This window comes from Strongylocentrotus purpuratus, unplaced genomic scaffold (genome assembly GCF_000002235.5).
Source record: "Strongylocentrotus purpuratus isolate Spur 01 unplaced genomic scaffold, Spur_5.0 spur5_scaffold_6, whole genome shotgun sequence".
Taxonomy (NCBI): Eukaryota; Metazoa; Echinodermata; class Echinoidea; order Camarodonta; family Strongylocentrotidae; genus Strongylocentrotus; species Strongylocentrotus purpuratus.
Genome location: NW_022145612.1, coordinates 19,615,217 through 19,636,816, shown reverse-complemented (window position 1 = coordinate 19,636,816; position 21,600 = coordinate 19,615,217). Strand labels below are relative to the sequence as shown.

Genomic DNA, 21,600 nt, shown 5'->3' with positions numbered 1-21,600 from the left:
TCATTATGTATGCAAAAATAGCTTGTGATCACATAATCATTAGAATAGATGGACAGATTCCCTTGAAACTCAGGACATGTATATATCTTGCTGAGGCAATGAACTGATTAGATTTTGGTGCCATGAGGTCAAAGGTCATGGGGCTCATTATGTATGCAAAAATAGCTTGTGATCGCATTATCATTAGAACCGATGGATGGATTACCATCAAACTCAAGACGTGTATGTATTTTGCAGAGCCAATGAACTGAGTAGATTTTGAGGTCATGAGGTCAAAGATCAAAGGGTCATACATGTACATGTATATGAGAAATAGCTTGTTATCACGATATTCTGAGAACCTGTTAATGGATTACATTCTAACTTGAATTTGAAAAATTTCTTCTGTTTTGGTTTGTAAAATTGCTCTATGACGGAGGCATCATTTTCGACTGCGCGCAGTCGAAGTTCCATCTAGTTTTTTCCTGTTTTGGTTTGTAAAATTGCTCTATAACGGAGGCATCATTTTCGACTGCGCGCAGTCGAATTCCATCTAGTTTTTGTCTGTTTCTATTTCTTTCATTATTATACAGACCAAGGAAGAGATCTTAACACGATTATCAGTCCTATTAGGCAGTCAGTACGAACGCATCGTCCAGTTCGCAGAGTCCATACCAGGCTTTGGAGAATTTAGTAAAGAGGACCAGAGAATTTTACTACAAATTGGTAAGGATTTTGTATTATGTATACTGTTAAACATGAAACACATCAGAACAGTGTTCCTCTTAATTTGCCTCCAGAGTTATTCAATAAATAATCAATAAATCTGACTAAATACAATCTTCTGGTCATGACTTGATGATGTCTTATTTTGTAATGTAGAGTTTCCAAGATATGAACCGGTGTAACTTCACAAATATTATCAGATTAGTGAGTATTTTCTTATTCATTATTTTGTCAGCATAATGTACATGTCATGGATAGAATTTTTGTTGCTTTTCTCTTTATGTGTTTAATAGGAAAAATACAATTGATTCTTTAAACAAATAATCCACAGTTAGTAGAAGGTCACCAATCCTGTTAATTTCAGAATAGCCAATATAGGCTAGAAATGATCTGATTTTGTTTCAAACCACTCTTTGAAAGTATTATGCAATGTTGGCCTGTATTCAATTTAGATGCTCATTCTATAAATGTTAAATAGTTTCATTGTACATTTCATCAGTTATGGTTTTACATGGATTATATTTATCTGAGTTGTTCCTATTTTCACTTTTCATTGCAGGGGGTCTAGAGGTTATTCTGTTGCAGTTATCTCAAATCTATGACCACAAGTCAAAGTTACTAAGAATGTGGGAAGGGATGTGGCTATCACCTGAACAAGCCAGAAAACTTAGTAAGTAACTCAACTTCTCTCTTATTCTCCCCCTCACTTTTCTTCTCCTCCTCTTTCTTTTCCTTTTCAATGTTTTTCTTCTTCTATAATTATTCTACTCCCTCTTTATCATCTTCTTCTCTTCTCCTTATACGCCCCCCTCTCTCTCTCTCCCCCCCCCCTCTCTCTCTCTCTCTCTTCTCTCTCTCTCCTCTCTCTCTCTCTCTCTCTCTCTCTCTCTCTCTCTCTCTCTCCCCCCCCTCTCCCCTCACTCTCTCTCCCCTCTCTCCCCCTCTCTCTTTCTCTTTTCTCTTTTCTCTCTCTCTCTCTCTCTCTCTCTCTCTCTCTCTCTCTCTCTCATTACTTCCATGTCTTTTTCAGGATTCTCACTTACCTTTACTCTCCAAGTTTCGCTCTCTCATTTTCTCCAATCCTGACCCCTTTGTGCCTTTTCATTCTGTTAAAACTTTGATCAAATGACAAATAATGATTGCATTTGATACATGATGTATACATGATGTTGAAGTGATGTTGCTGCTGGTGGTGTAGGTTGCCTTGGAAATGATATGGAGGAGTTTGATGAAACTACACTGTATATCCATTGTGTATTTTTATATAGTGATAATGATCTCATTGATGACTGATTGTTTACTTACAAATCAGCAGCAATATGAAGTAACATTGAGATGTAATATTCTACATAAATGATGGAAAATTATGGAAAAGTGGTAAGAAATTGAAATAGAAGATGTTGAAGATTGACCCAAAAAATAAAAATATCACGTTGGCTCGAGACAATTGCTATATGGCAAAAACATATCTATATATGCTGCAACAACAGAAAGCAAAAATACGTATATTGTATTAGTTTTTAAATTTGTCAAAGTATTTCATCTTTGACTAAAACTGTAACTTGTTGAGTAAAACTTTATTTTCTCATTGCTGTTGAATACTTGCTTTCAACGGAAGACAATAAAGCAGGAATTGATAGTCCTGGAAATACCCATGGGGCTTGGTTCATTTCCAAACTGAGTTCAAAATCATCAAAACAGATTTCAACCAGCAGGCATTTTCCTCCAAACACTGAGTGGAAAATTACAGGTAGCTTGTTTCAAAACATCACTCATGCAGAAAATGCATGTTAAAACATTCTATGGTATGCCTTGTCTAGGTGTTTTAATCATCATGTGAGAAGCCTGTAACCTTAAGTCTTCTTGTTTCATGGGAGATAGATGAGAGCACGTACGGTAAGGCTAAAAGAAAGAAAAAATGTCTTGATCCATCGACAAATAAGGTTCCCATGTTGCATGTAGCAGCACAGGTCTCCTAAAATTAGAGTGTAGTTTCTCATGACAGGAAAAGAGATATCGAACACAGATAAAAACACAAATTATGAGAACAGGAAACATGTAAAGGATGTTCTGTGGGTAGACACGGGTCCTCTGTGTTCTAGTTTATCCCCATGGCCCTGCCAAGTCGCATTTCAAGCACGTTTTTAAAATATTTTTTCTTAAAACCACTCTAGAGTCTCCGAGAGCGGAGGATGGAAAGTGAAATAAATCAGGTAGCTAGAGGAAAGAAGGTGAATAAATCTCATACGGAGGCTATGTCACTCACCCATACATTACATTGTTCCAGTTATGTCATTCTAGGGGATTGGTTTTTAATAAAGAATGTTTGAAAACCTTCAAGAGTGATGTAGGAAACATTCAAAGTAGGTTGTTTCTCATTGATTTTGATTGTGAATGTCGGTATTCTGTATATGATGCTATAGGGAGTGACAGGGTTTTGATCAGGTTTTGTTAAATAATTTTCAACTCTGCTCGACTTTGTAAATTAAACCTATCAGACCATGCATTATAGGCCCAACAACTTTAGATGCCTTGTCCATCCACGGAGTAAGTTTGTCATGAGCATAGAGATGACATCTTGTTAAAAAGCCAACTTTTAACCTCCTGTTTTGCATGTCGTACTTGTCCAAAATAGAAACATAATCTTTCAAAGCCGCAAAAGACTTTTCTTAAAGGGGGGATGTAAATTTCAAACACACTGCAATCAAATCTGTGTCCTAGTTTCCTCAGCACAAACCCCTGGTTAAGTACGGGTCAAAAACCAAAGAAATTGGGCTATTAATAAATGTCCAAAGTAATTCCCTAGATGCCCAATGCCTAGGAAAAGAAGAAATATTATCAGGAACTGTCAACAAGTAATGCTGCTTCAATATATTCAAAGTTCTTCTTTTAGAGGGAGTGCTTTTCTCTCAAGTGACGTCTGGTGGGGATGTGCGTTGCATATTTTTGGATCATTTGTATCCAGAGTTCTACTTGTTATGATCCTTTATGCAGGAGATACTCCTACATCTTTCCGTCCAGGGAAGTTTTTTCTTTCTTTCTATTCTGACACATTTAGTAAATATCTTTCTAGGATTTGTGCAAGTATCATCAGGTAATTAAAGTATAGATATAGCAAGTAGTCAATGCTGTTTTTATATTATTTTGCAATCAGATGTTTTAGGAATATGTTATAATCAGATAAGATGTAATGTTTATTAGATAAGAAGTAGTTCATAAAATAGCAGATGAAATTGAATAGTGTATTTTTAAAAAAAATCATGTTTTAGGAATATGATATATAGCTTATTAACAACAAAATAAAAATGGATAGGTTGCATTTCCATTCCTGATCCATAAAAAAGGTAGCCTGACATTTGCTCCAGCAACATTTTGTTAAAGATGTACAGTTAGGGTTGTAAATTGGTTTTTGTTATGTTGAGGGTTAAGGTTAGGGCTAGGTTTAGTTTTAGGTCAAGGGTTAAAGTTGACGAATATGGCTAGTATAGGGAATGTACCTTGGAGTAATTGTCGCCAGAGCATGAGTTGTGGAACTGAGCGGAGGCAGCATCAATATATTGAATCTTGGAAGCCAGACTAGTAACATCAGTCCTTGTAACATATAACATGTAATCATATTCTTTGTGTGGGTCCTTCAACTTGCTTGCCCCTGTCAGTCCTACCAAGTCCCTGAGATTAATCTGGACCTAGCATTGGGGATTTCTCTTCTTACATTGTCAAAACCATCCCAAATCTCTCCATTTAGTCCTCTCCTCTTGCTTTGCAAGTCTCTCACTCTCCTCACTCTCTCTCTCTCTTCTTATATCTCTTTATCGCAGTAGTTCTCTGTAATCTCTCTTTCTTCATCTACTCTTTCACTCCTACCCTCGAATTATCCCCAGGGTTTGCTGCCCTTGACATGTGGCAACATATTGTTTCCATTTCTTTTCTTCTTAAACAAATCCCTCTATTTTCCTCTTCTCCATCACTCTGTCTCTGTCTCTCCTCTTCCCTCGTTCTTTTTTTTCTCTCTAATCTCTCATTCATATCTCTCTCTCTCTCTCTCTCTCTCTCTCTCTCTCTATCTATCTATCTCTGCCCACGTCTCTGTCTTCCTCACTCCATATGCCTCTTGATCTCAGACTTTCCATACCTCTGCTTAACATTCTTTCTGTCTTGTTAGTACCCTGTGAGCTTTTCTCAACTTTCATCCTGCATTTTTGCGGATTTGCTAAATAATAATCACATTTCCCCGCTAAACTGACATGTGTTTTGCTGAATTTGCATTCACTGAGTCTGAAAAGCTGTAACAAATGTTTGGGGGAAATTGAGCTTAGGTTTGTAAATGTGTACCAGGAGGAGGAGGAGAAATCTTGGGGTTTGTATGCTTATTTTCAGATCTTGCTCCTACTCAAATACGAACTGAATAAAATCAAGATATGTCTGCCACCCATGAGCTTAGAAATGTGGACTTTTTTTCAACAAATAAGCAGAATTTATGCAGCACACATAAATGTGACATCACAAAAAGATATCAGATTTCAAAGTGGGAAAGAGAAATTCAGTTATTGTTGAGTAAACTTGCTGAGGTTTCAAATAATTTTTTTAAAGACATTTGCAATATCATCACATCTCATCAGTATCTAAATGATGCTAGCCGTAATTCAAGTTTACAATCTCTGTTGGTGCTCATAAAATACAGTTGAAAGCTGTTCAATTTATTCAGAAGTTACTAATCATTGACCTAAATATATATACATACTCTTGTTGAAGCAAATATTAAACAATGAAGACTTTAAAAATACAAAGATCAAAATAGGATCTATGATAAGTTCATGAGAAGGACAAAATAGATGGCACAGACAACGAAAGACAAAGTTCTAATAAGAGTATCGGGTTATCAGGTATGAATATCAGTGAACTGAGCATTACCGTAGCTCCTCCTGATAGCCAATGTATAGACTAGAAACATGGCTCGCTCTTCTTGATCATTGCATCAGTATTCAGGAGCAGTGCTCTGGGCTGTATTCCTAACGTTGACGTCAACCCACCATCCTACTTCGCTCCCAGCTAGCGTACAAAACATGTCTCTCGATCGGCCGTCCGTGCCAAGTAAAGAGAAAGAAGGGCATATATATGCAGGACACATCGCTACAACAAAGTGAAGAAAAGATGTCGGGCATTCTTGTGCACACACACACACACACACACACACACACACTGAAAGGGGAGAACTTCAGAAAAATATTTGATTACTCCTGTTAAGATGTTCTTGAAGTTCATTGGCTATATATAGTTGTCTTATTTTACTCCTGCTGATTTTTGCTTGTAGGCCTTTGGTATTTCAAAGTAGCCAGTGACGTGTTAACAGTTAACATAACAAATTGATGCTGATTTGGGGGTAGCTTTATTTAAGGACAGGTATTTAATGAATTGTTTTGTAGAGGTGAATGATATTGGAAGGAATTGAAGTATATCTATTCTTCAAAGGAGAAATGTTTTAGAGGTTATGGCAAATAAAAACTCACCTACCCAAGCCTGTTTACATTACAGTTATTTCAGAGCAAATATATGTAAAAACTATATTATTTCAGTGAACAAACAATGTGTACTATCCCTTGTTTGCATGTTATCAAGTTACTGTTTGGATGGTTAGAGTGCCACTGGCCATTTGATGAAATAAATTATCATAATGATGCGTGGATTCAATCTGCACTTATGACACTATCCAAACTTATATTGGACCAAATGATAATTAATTTGATGAACTAATTATAATGGCTATTATATGGCCATCATTACAGCGACCATAACAATTATGATTATGATAAATGTGGCATTGAGATAATAATTTGGTTAATGACTAAGTTTAGAGTTTCTCTCAAGCCATTTAACCATTAAGAAACAGCTACCGTGCACCTATCCATATAATGCAAGAACAGATGAACCAGCCAGCACTGTACAGTACGTCTGCAGACATGCAATTCAATACCTCCCCTGACTCAATTTTAGCAGGTCAATTTGAGCATAGTGAAAGACAAAATAAAATGGGAGAGGTATTCCGTTACAACCTTAGGTTTTGATCCAGTTTAGTTCATCGTTATTTCCCCTTTGACATGAGCCAAGAAAGAAGGTGTCCTTCCCCTCTGTAATTGCTGATTCACACCAGAAACTAAGTGCTAAATGTACAGAGGAAAGCGTTTATGTAATTTGTAAGGGATTGTGATCTTGGAGACATCTCATTTCTTTCCTCTTTTCTTCTAAGTTTATTATTACCATGTCTTACATCTAAGGTTATTTTTATCTCTTTTTTTGCGAACAATATATTCACAGCAAATATGTTTTGATGAAATCCTACACTGGATAAGATAAGGCTAGACGCTTTGGATAGATGTTACAGAAACACGTGAATTCACCATAAAAAGATGTGCCTTAAGGTGACCTCTTGGAGGGCTCTTTAGTGCAGACTCATAAAACACATGGTACTTCAATACTCGCCCAGAGATCACTCTTCCCTTCAAAATTCATCTCCAAAATTAATGACCCATTTTCACGTCGCTGCACCTGACAAATTATCATGTTCCAGATAAGCAACTCATGCCCCAGAACACAATGTTCGGCTGGAGGAATCGGGAGACAAGATAGAGGATGAAACCTACAAGGGCCGCCTGTAAATTAGACCACATGTAGGCATATCTGGGCCTGGTTATGGGGTTTGGGTTTGTGTTTCGTTAAGCAGAGTTCTGGGATGTAAGTGGGGCATATTAGTGCTGCCCCAGTGGTAATGTGGAACGCGCCAATCACGTTTGGCAGATGCAGTTCTAGCGGTGAAGATGATCATCATAAAACGAAAGCTCTGTTTCCGTCTGTGACTCATAACCTTTCATCTACCAACAATGCATTGCCAAGGTCAAGTGTAAGGCTCTCAATCAGTTCTCTGGCCGGGCGTCCCAACCAAACAGGCAGAGGAAAGAGTGATGGGAGGAAAGATAAATGGAAGGTTAAGATAGAAAGAGAGATTGGTGGAGATGGAAGGAGATGAGCAGAGATATGGTTGGAGATATGGTTGGAGATGGACAGAAAGTAGTAGAAAGTGGTTAAGGGAATCATAACAGATTGAAGAAGAATAAAGAGAGAAAAAGAATAATCAATAGAATAGGAAGTAGGAGGATAGACTGAGCTGTGAGAGTAGACAAAGAGAGAAATGGACAGAGAGATGGAGAGAGATAAATTTAAAGGATGAGGGAGAGAGATAGAAAAGAAATAGTCAGATTGTTTTCTTCAATAACAATTTTTTTTTATTTTAAATTCCTGGATAGTTTTACTGAAGACATTGACAATTATATTTTGATACATCTGGAACTTCTTTACTTCTTGCTAATTGTGAGAAATATCCACATCTGTATAATTTCTCTAAATCCCTCCCACCCCCTCTTTCTCTCCCTACTCTCAGTCTCTCCCTCTTTCTCTGTCTCTCTCTGTCTCTTTCTCTCTGTCTCTGCATCTCACTCTCTCTCTCTTTCTCTCTCTCTCTCTCTAACTAAATAAAGTGCATCTTGAGTTAAATTGCCTCTGTGATGTTGCTGCATCTCTTGTATGGTCCCATATCACAAACGCCCTCCTGAGACGCAGAAGAGGAATGCATATAGCTTCATTGCATGCTCCAGGGGATTAGTAGGTTGGATTAAGTCTGCCCAGATCATCTCCCCCTCTCATCCATCAACCACTAATCCCCTCTACCCTACTGATTTGCAGACTACGTGCTTTCTTCAAGAGGACCACGGAATACCTGTCCAAAATTATTTGGGCTCTCGTTAATTTCATGGGACGGTCCCAGGAAATTACGATGTCAAGGTTGCTCTTGATCTTATTTTCTATCCTCTTTCTCTGACTTCAAGTTTAAGGCCATTCTCCATATCTTGTTTATCCTCGTATTGATGTTTTCAAACAGTTGCTACCAAGCATTGATGTAAGCCCAAAGGGGAATATTTATTGGTAGAGGTGCTTCATAATTCCTAAGTTTGATTGATTCGATATAGACTTGATTTGATTTGATTTGATGTGGGTTTCGGCCAGATTCATTTTCTTAGCAATACATCGCACACAGCTACATCAGTATATTATCTCAATAGAGCAATGTGTTTGTGAGGATCACATTATTAACACTGATTTGCAGATTTATCCAGCTGATGTTACACTACAGGTATCTTACAGCTGAATCACTGAACATGAACATTCCACTTATGGAAGCAGCTATTAGCTTATTATGCTCAGCTATTTTCTTTTCATTATGATAAGCCTTAATACAGATAAAATAAGAATTCCTTCTAGAAAAAAACTTTTTAAAAGTCAAATTCATAACCAGTTGTGCTGATATCCAATTATCTCATTATTTATAGCTTTCAGGGCTATTCAATGAATTTCTTTCCATTATGGTCCTGGGTACATGTTCTTTTTCTTAATTGTCTTCTTAAACTTTTCTCAGTCATTACATGGTAGGCTCCTTGTACAAGAACGATATTGAATGATTACATGTGTTACTTTTAAGCTGTTTGAATATGCACAATGTGCAGTGTCATACCATGGAGATACAACTATGGGGTCCATGATAATATACAGGTGATGCAGCTCGATTGCTGCGAGCTAAGCTACATGCTAGCTGATAGCTGATGAGCTCAACAGAGAAACAGTTGGACATGGACAGTCCGCTCATTACCACCACAGAGTACGTCTGTCAGTCTGTCTGTCCGCTGAACAAACTCTGCCCTACTTCATGTTGCCCTTACACCCCACCTGAAGTTTAACTTATGAAAGTCAAGGCCGTGCCTTATTTAATGCCACTAAACATCCATTGATTGCACCGATCGCAGGTATGCCAAGCATGCAATTTACATGGGTATTACATAGCACTTATATTATTAGACCTTGACGTCACGGTATCATTCCTATAGCCTTGAAGCTCCATGCTATTTCGAGAGGGTTGCAGTTATGAAGTCTGGATGAGCCAATTAACTAATGAAATATTAATTTTAGATTCTTTTTTAGGATCGCTTTACTGCGTGCAGATTTTGTTCTCCCCCCACCTCTTTCTCCCTCTCCACCTCTTTCTCTCTCTCTCGAATTATCCTATTCTCTCCTATTTCCCCTCCCTCCATCTCTCTCTTTCCTTCCCTTTCTATATAAAAATATATACTCTTTGTTTTGTCTGTACCCCTCTCTTTGTCATAGATGTTACCCTTTTTCAATTTATCTCTCTTTCTTTGTACGACTTCTTTGGTATATATTTTTACGTTGGACCTTATCTCTATCAACCATACACACATGTATTAATTTGTACTATGAATATATTTTTCTGTCTCCTCATCTGACTTTCCATCTCTTCCTGACTGACATCCTCACATCACCCATTTCCTGATGATTCTTGATGGTATCATGATAAATGGGTGACGTTGGAACACATTGCAAAGTGAATAGAAGACAACTCGAGAATACATCTAAATAAGTGACCTTTGGCAAGTCTATCTATTGTGAACTCACACCTAGGGTTCAGGAGTTTAGTAGGACAATTCTGAAGAAACAAAATTGATCAATATAGTTCATCTGGAAGGACCATAGAAATATATATATATACATACATACTAATATATATATATATGTATAATGGCTGAACTATATTCATCTGGCTATTTTGCTGGAAATCGATAAGGATCAGGGATTTCAAAGGGTAGCAATGAACCATTGATTCAATGAATAGTGGGTTGACATCTATGGATGATCAGCCATCAGTTACATATAGGCCCTGGTGCAGCTGCTCACACGGATGGATGGATAGATGGATGGATGGAGTGAGTCCGTGATTGAGAGATGGAGTGATTGTTGTATTAAAAATAAATGCAAGAATGGAAGATCAATAGATGAATAGATAATAGGGAGGAAGGTTTGAAATAAGAATTGCTACATGGCTAGGTAATGGTCAGAGAGGATAAAAGACATCGTGAAAAGATTTATTGTGGTATCAGATCGTCCAGATAGTCATAGATGAGTTGATGAATTAAAGCATAATTTGATGCGATGATTTATGGGGAGATATGCTTATGCTTCCAGAGATTCATAAAGCATGCAAGTGATGAATATCAAAGCATGTAATTGTGTGTGGCAGAACTAAGAATTTGGGGACATATGTTGGCATGACTGATCTCAATGCTTTGTCTAATCATATATCTGTTTTTGAAGTACATGCCTTGCCCATCCTATCATTAAGAGTGTTAGCTTGTCCAAAATCTTACCTAAGACTCTAGGAGAATTTTATTTTTTCCATAAGGTGGAATATTGATCAAATTCTACCTTTAATATGTAAATTGAATGGTTTGCAAAGAAGTGATTGGCAATATGGCTTTGTTGTTCAATAGCTCTACAAACCTTTCAAGCCAATATAATTTGGGGGAAAGTCTCCTATGGGAAAAAACATAGTAGAAATGTAATTTCCTTTAATGTTCAACCACAAGGTACTCCCATAATTTGTTCACCTGTCAAGAGATTTAATACATGTTTGATATTTTCAATCTGAAATTGTTAATGTTTCCTGTTTATATTTCCCCTGACGTGCAGCAAGTGACTTCAATCTAGCAGTGTTCTTTGAGCTTCTGTTCAGCCTGGCAGAGAGCCTTCACGGGATGCATCTCAGAGAAGAGGACATCGCTGTCTTCTCTGCACTCCTGCTTCTTGCCTCAGGTTAGTCCTAGCTAGCTTCATCATCTCATCAATTCACTTATCATCTTCAACTAGGCTTTGGGGAGGAAGGGGGGAGTGCGACAGGGGGCTTATCATTGTTGTTTAACATGGCATGAATAATTCAGAACCATCGGAATACGGGTTCAATTTTGAATGATATCTTCCCAAACTAGCTTTTAAGCGTGGATGAAAATTGGAGGGATGGGAAAGAGAAGGCATCTTGTAATTGCCATCATGTCACAATGTGAAGCAAAGCATCTTTTTTGCAGCGGTTGGTCTAATATGCCTAATTGATGAATTATGCTAAAGACGGCTAAATGAGGGTTAAAAATACAATGCTGGTTCTCAGAAACATTTTAATTCAAGGAAGCTAGTAATTTACAGAGAAGCCATGAAGTAAGTTCTGTCATCAATAAATCTCTTTAATCAAAAATATATGTATTCAGACATCAATTCCTGTTTAAATTTATTTCCCATCACAAGCCTATTTTTGTCGGATTCTTTCTCTTTCTGCCGATCACATCAAAGGGAGGAAACATGAAATCCAGTTTTAATTTAAAAAAAGGGAAATGTCACAATGGATTTATTTGTAAAGTGCTTTGATCAGTTGGTATTTGGTTATAATTCTATAAAATAAACAGTTATGAAAATAATATTCAAACTTGCTTTCATCTCTTCCTCTTACTTCCGTAAATTCTCCCAAAACCTTACTTTTCTTATGACCTTCATTTCTATCCCATACATCACTCCTCCAGACAAGTCATTCCAATCCTGTCTTTAACCCTTTACCTATGGGAACCATGTTCCTGGTGTAAGTAACCTGTTGGAACGATGATATTCAGTAGGCAGTGGGTTAAATTCATGATTTTTACCTTGAATGCTCCCCCTTTATCCTCTTGGGCTTATCCCTCTTTGGAAAGTTTCAGATCTATGTTAGGTTTGCTCCAAGATCATGTCCCCAAAGTCTCATTGTTACACTACTTAGGTTGACCTGTAATAAGTACAGCATCCATGCGCTCGCTCTCTCTGTCTCTTTTCCTAGATCTCCCTTTCCCTCTCCCCTCAATCTCTCTCTCTCTCTCTCTCTCAATCTCTCTCTTGCCATTAATCTTCTTTCTGAAAATTTAAAGTTGGTCCTTTCTAAATCTACACATTAATGTAGAGAATCAAAATTAGAAAGCATTACATTTACTTTGTTTTATGGAAGAGGTTTTTTGGCTGTTGTAAGTATCTAAAAGTTGTAAGAATCTACAAAATGTTATTATAAGGTAGCGTAGCGATATATTGTGGCATGAAAAGATGTTGTCTGGAACGCAAAGGACAATAGTTAGTAACGTTTGTGAATTAAAAGTGGGTATTTTTTCTCCTTCATTTATGATGAAAAATTCAGGTAACAGTAAGGCTTATCAAGATAGTACATGTATTGCCAGCTCCAAACCATGACGATTTTTGGTTCTACCTTTACGTTATGAAATTACGATTTTCAACAATAAAGCATTTTGCATTTTGCACGCGACAACACGTCTTTTCATTGCTACTACATTTGCTAAGCTACCTAATTTCCTTTTCCCCAGTTTTCCTTCTCTAGCTTAATTACAGACTTTATGTTCAATATCTCACAATTCTTTTGGACTGAATACTGAAGTTATATTGGTTTTGATTTGATCTCTATCCTCACAGATCTACAAGGACTGAAACAGAAGATGCAGGTGGAAGCCCTGCAAGACAAAGTACTCAGCGGCTTTGCCTACATGCTGTCTCAGAACCATCGCTGTAAGCCCAATCTCCTACCCCAGGTTCTCATGTGTATGCCAACCCTGCGAACCATCAGCACCAGCTATCTGGAGCTGACAGCAGTACCACGTCACACCATGGTGGTGCCGCCACCACCGGACTCGACAGCCATGGCAATGAGACTGTTCTGAAGTCGAGGGAATGAACTAGATAGGTAGATAGTATGTGTGTTGATCAGAGGAGCCTTCAAAGACTACAAAGATATTGGGTAACATCATCTGTGGGCCGGGATTCATCCATGGAGGGCAACACACTGATGTGGTTATCAGGTAGCAGGTTTGTTCAAAAGATGGATGGGATCTGTCTTGGAGCAGTGTCCAAGATATCGTGAACATTGGTGTATAGAGGTGAAGGCAAATGCCATGTGGTTCACCAGAGCTTTGGATTCCTGGTTGGACGAGTGAGGAATCCCAAGAACAGGTCATAGGAATTCTGCAGAGAAGCCATTGTTGTGCACACTCAGAAAAATCCCTCTGTCAAGCAGAATCTTCACAAGAAGTCTTTGCTGTACCCAAAGGTACAATGCACTGGCATTGTCTGAAAGGCCACCTTGTTGAAGCTGTAATGTTGAAGCTTAGTCGACTGCTTAGCATCATGGTGGCTTCGGAGTTTGAAAAAAAGTGGAGGACAACAGGAAATGCACCAACTTCAGACTTGGATGAATATCAGCTGGTCTGCATCCAATTAACTAACTCTAGGAACATTCATGACCTAATTGGTCGCCATAAGGTAAGAAGGAGTCTTACATAAGGTTCCTAGGAGGTCTCTCTTCCAAGTTCTTCAGACGTGGGCATTGGGATCACTGTTGCATTTGCATATGAGGATCACGTTCAAGTACTGCAGGGTTGGACATCGCATGGAGAAAGCCCTGGCAGAACTTTATCACTACCAGATCTTAAGAGCATGTTTAAAGGAAAAGAAGGGCGTGGTGTGATTTATCTTCTCAAGATGAGATATCATTTGTTAACAGTGATGATTGAAGGTTTGAGTCTGCAAAGTAGTACTGAATCATCAACCCCAGGTTATGCTCTCAGCAGCACTGGGTTTTACTTCTTCACAATGGATAGGCGATTTTTCAAGTTGAAAGTCTGATTTTTATGCATAGATGTGTGATTTTGAGCCCGAAAGGGCTTTGTAAGCAATAGAAAACAGAAAGAATTCAGGCCATTCTGAAAGTGTGTTGATGTAAGCCAGTGCCCTTCTAGCACCAATAAGTCAGTGATATGTAAGATGAAGAAAGTTTCATGTGTGATGATTGTTTCAATTGGAGCCAAGTGCGACCACTTTTTTGTCAGCACAGCACAAATGCACAGAAAGGGAGCAGGGTAGAAATGTCTTCTTTGGGGGAAAAGCAAAGAATTAAGTCCTTTCAACCATGGTGAGGTATCATCATAAACAACCTTAAAACATATTGGGAGATAAATCAATTCCATTCTGAGAGGATAAAAATTTACTTCAGTAAGGTATTGAATTCTAATTCTTAAGATGAACATGGAACAGAACATTTTAATTGTGTATTGGGAGCACTTAATATGTAGCTATTCAACACCTTGTTTTATTTCACTTGGTGCACCTTAATTTTCCGGTTAATTTTGTTTTTACTAAAAAAAATTTTGCTGATTTGACAATGTAGTTCTATTCAAGGATATTTTTAGAATTCAAGATTAGATTAAGAGATGCAGATTATGTTGCACGTGGCAGACAATAAATTCTATCAAAAAGACATCTTTATTTTGTGTTCATCCTAAGACTTTTAATAAGATCAAGAATCAATGCCCTTTTTTCTGATTTGGTTCAAAAACTTTGAATGATACTTCTAATCATTACCTCCACCAGTTCCACAGGGTATCTTTCAGTAGAGGAAGCTCCTATGTGTTTAACGTGATAGATAGTCACCTAGAACCAGTACCATTAGGAGAGTTCAGGCACAATATGATGAATACTGCTATGTTGGGCAAGCACACAACAAAAGAGTATATGCCATGTTGTGACCAACTGTAACCAAGTTACCGAAGCTCTGTGTATAGATGGCATTAACTAGAACACCCCTACACCTCCCCAACTTTCCACTTTTAAAATGACGTAAGAATGACTTGATAAGAGAAGCACAATATGAAAAGGTACCAAAAACAATGTTATTATATATTGTTTTATATCATTTATTGTACTGTAAAAAGTTTTATCAGTGGCCAAGTTGTATAATATTTAAAATAGCAGTGTAAATAGTGAATAGCACATATAAAAAAAGGACATTTAAGATTTGAAATTCTGAAGAAAAAAATATTTGATTATGTATTGATGAAAAAAGACGGCCTTTTTCGCAGAATGCGTCTGTGACTGAAGCTCTCAAAATCTGGTCTCAATATATTGTTTTCTTTATTCTATCTTCATGGGTGAGAGTAAGAAGAGTGTATCGAAACGAGTATTATTATGTTTTGCAATGAAATACCTTGTTTTAGCTTCCCTTTGAAGTGTAACCCTTGCTTTGTATTTTGCTCTCCAGTATTGCTGCTCAGCAGAGCTAGTGCATGATCAGTCTATTGGAGCTCATACTAAACATAGAGATAAAAGTGTTGAATTCATAATTAAAACCCACATGCTTCAAACAAATAACCATATCATATGGCAAGAAGGTAGATTCATACTAAAGTACAATTTGATTCCTTTCATTTTGCTTGTTTTGAAATTGAAAACTGAAATATCTGGCTGAAATGACTGGTGGAAAGTTTTAACTCAAGTATGTTGTAACCTGTTTGAAAGAATACCACCTATTATTGATGGAAACAAAATCCTCTTTGAGTTTTATATGAACTCACAATGAGCTACCACATAAAATATTGATTTGCCTTTTGTAAAATATTTATTAATAAATTTTCTAATTGGTATTCAATTGAAAGTAGCCAAAGTAATATAATAGGAGTAATAAAAAAAATAAGCACTGCATTTCATTGTTTAAAATGAGTTTGAATATAAATGTTTCTTGGTTTTCCAATATTTATAATGTTATGAATAACACTTTTGTGATAAGTTACAAGTATTTTTATTTACAAAAAGCAACACTCCATTTCAGCTCTCGGAGGCAGCACCTGACTAATATGCACAAGCAATTAAATAAAATTGCTCATTTTCCAGTGATTAATGTGGACGGACCTTAGTGATATGTTGTCGTAAAAGTAATTTGGAAGGATTTCAGATTGCTACCTGTAACGGGAAGAAAAAAGACTCAGGAGGAATTAATTTTTGTATAACTTGTAGATGAACTAGGTGATACATGTATCTCTTTATTGACTTCTTTTATTGTTACTAAAAATGAACGAATCATGGAATGAGCCTGTCATCTTTTTTTTCTTATCTTTTTTTCTGATTATAGTCAAGAGGATTTGATTTGATCTTGAATTGTGTCTGATGAAAGAAATGCTGTGTCTATTTTTTTATACATCAAGTCTACCTACCTAAACCGAATCTGTTTTCATGTACCTTCATAAAAACACATGTCTTCATCATTCTTCATGAATTTCTTTTGTCTACAATAGAGGCTGCATACATGAATGCTGCAATGTATAAAGTGACTGAGGATTTGTTATTTTGAACGATGTGTGAGAGTAAAAAGGCTATTTTTTAGATTTGAGATGGACGGGGAGTTCAGTTTTGAACTTCACAGCTGCTCTATTTCTTTATTTCAGATTATTTCTCTTCATGAACATTTGTGGCCCGTTACAGCACATGTGTTAGGCTGAATTTCTACTTGTTTGTATCAATTAAGCTAAAATTGCAGTTCAACAATTTATGATATCCTTTTGACATATATATTATTGGTGTGAAAATCTGCTCAAGTTTCAATGGTTTTCCAAATATTTTCGTAGTAGCTTTAGGATTGTTGTTTTAGCAGAAAATTGTTTTGTCTGCAACTTGGAGGTGTTTTTTTTGACAATGTTGATAGATAATATTTATTAAGATCAAAAGACCAATAAGTTGCATCAATGCACTTCTGAAAAAAATCTTTCTCTTGTAAATTCCCCTTTTTTGCCCTTATTTTCTAAAAGAAAAGGACCAACCCATAGCGAAGTATTTCCATTAATATATATATACATATATATATATATACCACCCACTTTTCACAAACACATCAATTGATTATGTATGCCATATTTGATGATTATGAGATGCTTAAGCAATGTGTTTAAGGATTAGATATGAATTGAAGTTATGCCTTTTTAAATAATTTGCAAAAGCTCCACAATCAATAATTAGATATGACTTAAAGTCATGCCTTTTTAAATGCTTGATTGTCAGAAGAAAAAAAGTGCATTCACCAAGTAGTTTTGGGTTTAAAAAAAAAATCATTTCTGGTACATTTTTTATAAATTTGTGATGTTTGCTGGAGGTTCTTTAAGATGCTAGTGCTGGAAGTGGTCATGGAGGTCGTTTGTTGCCCAAGTTGTTGGGCATCTCTTTTGTCCTTTGCCTATTGTTGTCACATGGTTCCAATTTGAACGTGGAGCCAAGAAGGGATATGAATCAGGAACTATAGGGTTTCTTTGTGGCATGGACAGCTCATGGTTGGTTCCTGGAATGTAGACATTCTTGAGACAGTGGACATGTTTCTGTTTAAGAAATGTCGTTTATCCCTCCTTTCTCACGCCCCTACTTTCCTCACATTGAAGTTAAGCTTTAGAGAAACATAATGGAAGCCGCATGATTAATGCTCTAAGCAGGGACAATTTCAAATCCACTTTGTCCTTTCAAATCTGTAAATCTGCGGATAAGAATAATTAAAAAACAATAAAAATATTCCAGTTGTGTGTAGAGATATGACTTTCTGTATGTGCTGACAAAGTGTTCTGGAAATCATTTCCCTATAGCTTTAGTTTGCAGATGAAATTGCCTGGTGTCATTTTACACAAAATTGAATGCATTTGTGGCTTCAAACAGATGACTTTTTTAAACAGTATTCTCTCTTGAAGGAATAATACAAATAAAAAATAAAAAATTGGAAAAAAGGCAAATCATCTACATCATAACATCCAGAGACAAGTATTATTTGAAGAAAATATACTGTACCATATCAGTTTGAAATTACAGTAATCCATGGTTCTCAGCTATACATGAACAATCCATTAGGCATTAGTTTATCGTTGCATCCACATATTTCTCTAATGGTTGGATGCAAATGTACACGTTAGGGTTGGAAGGCAGGAAATGATGCATCCTCGAGTGACCGAACACAACACCGATAGATTCCTCCCTTGTTTTACTCCCATGTTGTGATGCGAAGGAAAGGGAGGTGTGAGATAACGCTTCTGGGTCGTAAATTTGAAACGATTAGAGCCGAAACTGATCCCGCTATGAATTCTGTATCATTTTACCATGATATACCATATCCCTCCATTTGGATGATTTGCTTCTATTTTGATCTATAAAAAGCAAATAAAAACTATTATCTCTTTCTCTTTTTTGTCATATTCCTCACTTATATTCATGGACTCTAATGAGTGTGCTTATGAAAGTAAAATAGAAATAATACCTACCAAATTGGCATAGCAGAGGAACCTATTTTTACCCAATTACTATACTTGATTCCAGTGTTTGATCAGCTTTTTCTATAAATTTACTATGCTGAAATATAGTCCTTATTCTTGTAATATTTACTAGATAAAAGAGTGACCTGTTCTGAAGAAAAAATGCTTAGAAGTTTGGAATATTGGTGAATTTTTTACTTGCATTTATATCATGTTAATATCAAAAATAATATAAATGAATTTAATTTAATTTAACTGTTACTAGTCATTAAACTAAATGTAAATTTTTGATTACAGTCATTTTTCAATTGCACAAGTCATGATAAATGTGAACAAGTATTGAATATACTAAACTCACAAGTATATTTCTCTTTTCCAAAACCAGCTGATTGGGACACAGGGTATTTTCTTTCATTTTTTAAAAATTCCAATTCCTCTGGTTTATATCAGATTGAGAAAACTTGTAAATATAACATGGATCCTTAGGCTGGAATACAAATGCACAAAGTAGAATTGACTTATCAAAGACTTCAGAACTAATACAGGCTTTATCCATCCCTTTTGTTAGATATTTATACTAAATACATACACATGCACAAATTGATGTCACCTTCATAGTAATATTTTTCCTATTAAACACATTTTGTTTTAACTGATTAATTATGTCTGTTATCTCTCTTATCATACTGATCCATAGAATGATTAATGATTTAAGGTCATTTTTCCCTCTTTTTTGTTTTTAAAATCATAAATTTGGTGTTACATTGAGCATAAAACTGGATGACTCTTATCATTTTGTACCCTGTTCCTTTAATTCCTCTCTTCAGCAACAACATTTAAGGATGATAGATGGATGAGGGTTTCAAAAAGGGGGATGATCTTGATAGGCCCCAATAAAAATGTCACAAAATGATGCATGGGAGAGGTTGCTATTAGAAAGGAATAATGAATTGAAATTAGAATGATTAAATGTTACGCGTTGAAAGGGCCTCCCATTAGAGCCGATGTATACCAATGCACGCTGCAGTATGCAATCATGTAGGTCAAGATATGTTGAATGCTTTTTGTATGGTCCCATCAATATTCTTTCTTGGCACTGATTATTGAGAAGTCGATTTGTAAGTGTGTTATAGAAGTGTGGGATCAACCTAGATCCTCGAAAAGAAATGATAAGAAACAAGTATTTTCACCTTAAAAAATGACTCCTGTAGAAGCATATTTTCCTATCATTTCCCTCAAGTTTGTGTTGTTGTGTCTATTCTTGTTTGTATTCTTTTAGATATCTGATCAATCACGTAATGTATTTTAATTTGTAGATTTGCCAAATTTGTCAACTAGTATTTTGAATGTACTTCATTGCTAAGACTATAGCTCACTGTAATGTTTATTGGTTGGTCAATCAGGAAATGAATGTATTGGACTGAAATAGGTAAATTGATGAAAAGATAAATTTTAAGAGTGTTGTAAAATGTGTTGCTTGTATTGGACTTACTCTGATAGATTTATCTGAAATTGTATTTCTAAATTATTCTTATTTTCATTACTATCAGTATGTAATTGAGTAAAAATCAATATATGTGTATATGATAAATGGCAGGAGAGAGAGTGAGAGAGAGGAGACAGAAAGATGATCGAGTGAAATAGTAACGAATTTGTCAGGTCTATTTTTCAGTTGAATTTAGCCAAAGAGAATAGTAGAATCTAAGGTATAGAAACTGGGCTGAAATAATTAAAGACAACAAAATGGCTGAAATGGTTTTAAATATAAAAGGATATTTGTTTTATATGAAAAAAATGTTTTGTGTGTAAAGTTCTATGTAACTACTGAGAACAAAATTTTGATATTTTAAACTTGTATGTGTCGTGATAATTCAGTGGGTCACTTGATCCACTCTGTTTAAAAAAAAAAAGATACATAAATTTATTCCTTTATTTGATCTCTGTCTCTTGTTTTTGACATTCACTTTTGTTTAAGTAGGATGGAATGATGTAGAGATGTAGGAATGAAACTTGCTAAAAACTGAACCTGTCTTCAACATCTGTGTGAATCTAATACAGATATAACCTCTCTATTTTTATAGACTCAAACTATTGTGAAAAGCACACTTCAAGTCGTTTCTTATTAACAGTGTAATATATGTCTGTCATTTCTTTTTCTCCAGGGAGGAATAAATGTTTAAAAAATCATGAATGGTGTGACAGAAAAGAAATAAAGGAAGAAATGATTGTTTGCAAATTTACCTCAGATTTTGCTACTGTGAAAGATTAAAATATATGATTGACTTTGAAAACATAAAGTGTACTATTGCAACATAAGAGGAGTTTGTGTTGGCATTGTAGCGAGAAATAGTTCTCCTACTTTGTAACCAAATTCCAGCACCAAACTGCTGTATAAACTGCAAACTTAATTCACATCATGCACATACAAAAGCAAAGCACATCAGTGCCACTTTTATATATGTGTGTATTATTGTACAAGCCTCTTTGTTTACACCTTTATTTTCCCCTTTATGTATACATGTACATCTAACAATATTTCCTATTCTTTTCCTCAAATTTATGTACAGAGGTATTTCCTTTTTCTCTTTTTTTCTTTGTTGTTTGACTTGAGACCATATTTTGTGCTATACTGTTATTAAAAGGGCCAGATGGAAAAAAATGAAAACATGCATACTGTGTGATTTATTGTGTTATATTTCTACAGTTTTTATTGAGGTTTCAGTTACTTTTGCTAAGTGTTGTCAGCTATTTGAAGAAACAGCAGTGATTTATGTGAACTGTCAAAATATTAGTTATATAGAGCTAAGCCAAAGAGTTCATGATATTTGCAAACTACTTATACTTTCTTTGATGAGGGTATCTTTTACAGTCC

At 36.0% G+C, this 21,600-nt stretch overlaps 1 protein-coding gene across 1 annotated transcript; it reads left to right on the top strand.

Moving 5' to 3' along the window:
* The first annotated feature begins 554 nt into the window (after window positions 1–554).
* LOC100893600 (nuclear receptor ROR-alpha) lies at window positions 555–21,393 on the top strand. Its single transcript, XM_030972412.1, has 4 exons — window positions 555–705; window positions 1,265–1,375; window positions 11,293–11,415; window positions 13,096–21,393. Exons 2-4 carry the CDS (start codon window positions 1,330–1,332, stop codon window positions 13,338–13,340), a joined length of 414 nt encoding a protein of 137 aa, XP_030828272.1. The 5' UTR covers window positions 555–705; window positions 1,265–1,329; the 3' UTR covers window positions 13,341–21,393.
* Window positions 21,394–21,600: the final 207 nt, after the last annotated feature.